Below are 3251 nucleotides of genomic sequence, written 5' to 3' on the forward strand. Positions count from 1 at the left end.
TCTGGTTTTGATTTGTTCATGTACCGTAGCGTACATAAATAAACGTAGAATTATGTAAAAGTTAAAAGTTAGGTTAAATGTTGTATACATGGAAGATGAAGTTGCTATGCAGTAAGTACGTGAGTGTTCTTTTCTTAATTTTAAATGTAGGATATAGTTGTTTTGTATCTTATCTGTTCACAAATGTCTAAAAGAGAAGGCTATGCTGCTGTTCTTAATGCAGTTACTGTTGTTCGTGGGTTGCAGACCTTGAGTACAGGAATGTAGCATGTTATATTGTGCATTGTTGTTGATTAATAAATCCCATCTTATTTTGCTCAGAAGTTGGGTATAGTTTGTTAACAGTTTTGTTAGCTCATCAATACTTTAGGCTGCTGAGTTTCACAAGCAGGTGTTTTAACCCAGTGTGTATGAGGATGTATGTATTTCATACAGTGTTTTATTTGTCTGGATATCAAAGTTTAGTTTCAGCTATTGCACTAAGCGTTGCTAAAGGAATGATTTCATATTGTCTTATTTATATATTTGCATGTGTGTGTTTGTGTGCATGTTTATGTGCAAATGTGCATGCATGTTTGCGGATGTGAAAATGTGCATGCGTGTGTGTGTGTGTGTGTGTGTGTGTGTGTGTGTGTGTGTGTGTGTGTGTGTGTGTGTGTGTGTGTGTGTGTGTGTGTGTGTGTGTGTGTGTGTGTGTGTGTGTGTGTGTGTGTGTGTGTCAGTGAGTGTTATTTGCAGGTGATGATGCGAGGCTACCGGTCCAATGGGAACGTGGAGGAGCTGCTGAAGCAGTCTCAGATGGAGCTGTCCTGGATCCAGAGACAGTTAGCCATGGTCTCCATACGCAACACTCACCTGCACACCAAGGGAAAGGTGTTCCAACACTCATCGATATGCACCCACAGAGAAACCAAGGTGAGATAAGGAATCATCACTTCATCACCCTCATCATCATCAACTTCCTCATTGTTACTATCTTTGTGATCATCCTGAATCAATACCGGAATCATTGTCAACAAAAATCTTGTCAACAAGAATGTCGGCATGAATTAAATGTATTTCCTTTCAACATTAAACATACACTTAAACGGTGCATTTCAAACAGTTCACATAGTCTAATTTATGACGGTGAATTTTGTTTACTATTGTTGACTGACAGTATATATTCCAATCACACTGTCACGCTGTGCTGACACATCCACAAGGGGTCAGCATTGCTTACCAAATAAGGAAGGAAAAAAGGGATGTGATTTTTCTCCCGTTCGCATTAGAGGGGCCGCTCTTCCCGTCCGAGATTTGAATCATTGTATTCAGAGGTTGAGGTTACAGATTTCCATCCATCCCCTTATACTTCTCAGCCACATCCCCATTAGGTATTAACGTGTCCGGGCTGAGAACAAGTCCATTCAGGGAGCAGCGTGTCCATGGTTGGGGGGAGGGGGGAAGAGGGCGAGAAAGAGAGAAAGAGAAAGAGAGAGAGAGAAAGAGCGAGGGTTGCCAGGCAACACCAGAGTGAACGAGAGCATAGTCTGCTCTCTCTATTTCTCTCTCTGTCTCTCTGTGTCTCTCTGTGTCTCTCTCCCTCTCACTATTAGCGCCTCTTTCTCTCTGGCCCTTGATCTCTCCCTTTACCCCTTTTATCTCTCGGTCTTATTAATGTGAAACATGGATCATAATGGAACACATCTGGGTTATCTGCTGCTGTATTCCCCGCATGTTTAATTTTGAATGACTTTGAAAGGAGAAGCCCTAATCGTAACCCTAACCCAAACCCTAAGTGTTCCAGTTGTTGTTGTGTGTTTCTGTGTGTGTGTGTGTGTGTGTGTGTGTGTGTGTGTGTGTGTGTGTGTGTGTGTGTGTGTGTGTGTGTGTGTGTGTGTGTGTGTGTGTGTGTGTGTATTAGTATTCTGCCTCTCTCTACATTGATCCGCCTGGATTCTTTTCACTCAGGTCCATTGATGCGTACAAATAGAAGCCTACACAAATGCTCACCTGTAAGCATTGCTCACTTGATCCCTGTATATTACTGTATATAGGGTTGGCTGTATATACAGTGTGAACTACTGTGCATAGTGGTAGCTTCATATAGTGTATACCATGGTATACTACTGTGGTCAGTGCTTACTATTGTATTGAAGAGTTGTGATAGAATCGGCGAGGTGGTGTGCATACTGCTATCCGGGTGTGTGTGTGTGTGTGTGTGTGTGTGTGTGTGTGTGTGTGTGTGTGTGTGTGTGTGTGTATGTGTGTGTGTGTGTGTGTGTGTGTGTGTGTGTGTGTGTGTGTGTGTGTGTGTGTGTGTGTGTGTGTGTGTGTGTGTGTGTGCATGTTTGAGTGACCAGACTGCAAAAGCACCACCACAGTGGCTGGGGAGAGACTTCAGCACCAAGGACAGGGACAGAGGCTGGGTGAGGTTCTTAATGATCAATACCACTCTGCACAGCTGCTACAGGTTTGGCCATCAGCCTCACCTGCTACCACTCAATCAAACTCCCCCCTCCACAAACAGACAGTCTCATGTGACCTGAACTACTCCCTAATCAACCATCAGCCTATATAAACAGAAGCTGTGTTTGAAATCGTTCCCTAGCACGGATATAGTGCACTATATAGGGTGCTCGCCATTTTGTAGTGGTGTTCGAATTCTCAGTGGTTAATTTCATGCACTATATAGTGCACTTAAAATACCCACAATTTGAGTGCACATACAATGTTCCCTACATGTTACTCCCGTATTCCACAATGCAATGCGGTCGTGTTTTTCTGGAGGAGAAGAAGAAGCTGAATAACCGCAAAAACGAATACATTTAATGATTGAGTCCCCGGCTTTCGTTTAGAAATGTCAACAATTTATTTGGGATTTAACATAGAAAATGTAACATTCAAAATTAAGAAAAAAATCCTTGATCAAGGAAATATGACATTCAACATCAATACAACCTCCAGCTTTCCTCGTGAGTGCCAAGCTTGTTTACATGATATGGGCGCATCTGTCTGCGTCGCACAAATACCCGGCGCATTTACTGACGCACGTTAAGAAATGTTCAGCGTAGTGTCCGAATTCTCGTTTGTTTGTTCCCTATATAGTGCACTATATCCTGAACACTATATAGGGAATTGTGAGTGAGTGAATAGGGGACGATTTAGAACACAGCTAGACTCTCTCACCTGTACTACTCCCTAATCAAGCCTTTCCTTACATTAACAGACAGTCTCACCTGCAACCACTCCCTAATCAAGCCTCACCCTAT

General features: G+C 42.7%; 1 protein-coding gene across 1 annotated transcript in view; it reads left to right on the top strand.

Annotated features, from left to right (window-relative positions):
- The first annotated feature begins 744 nt into the window (after positions 1-744).
- rimbp2a (RIMS binding protein 2a) overlaps positions 745-3251 on the top strand; it is a 70139-nt gene continuing 67632 nt past the window's right edge. Inside the window, exon 1 of the mRNA XM_056587750.1 lies at positions 745-873. Coding sequence (XP_056443725.1) covers positions 745-873 — 129 coding nt within the window. The remainder of the gene's footprint in view (positions 874-3251) is intronic.

The sequence above is a fragment of the Gadus chalcogrammus genome, chromosome 4 (assembly GCF_026213295.1).
Source record: "Gadus chalcogrammus isolate NIFS_2021 chromosome 4, NIFS_Gcha_1.0, whole genome shotgun sequence".
In the NCBI taxonomy this organism is placed as follows: domain Eukaryota; kingdom Metazoa; phylum Chordata; class Actinopteri; order Gadiformes; family Gadidae; genus Gadus; species Gadus chalcogrammus.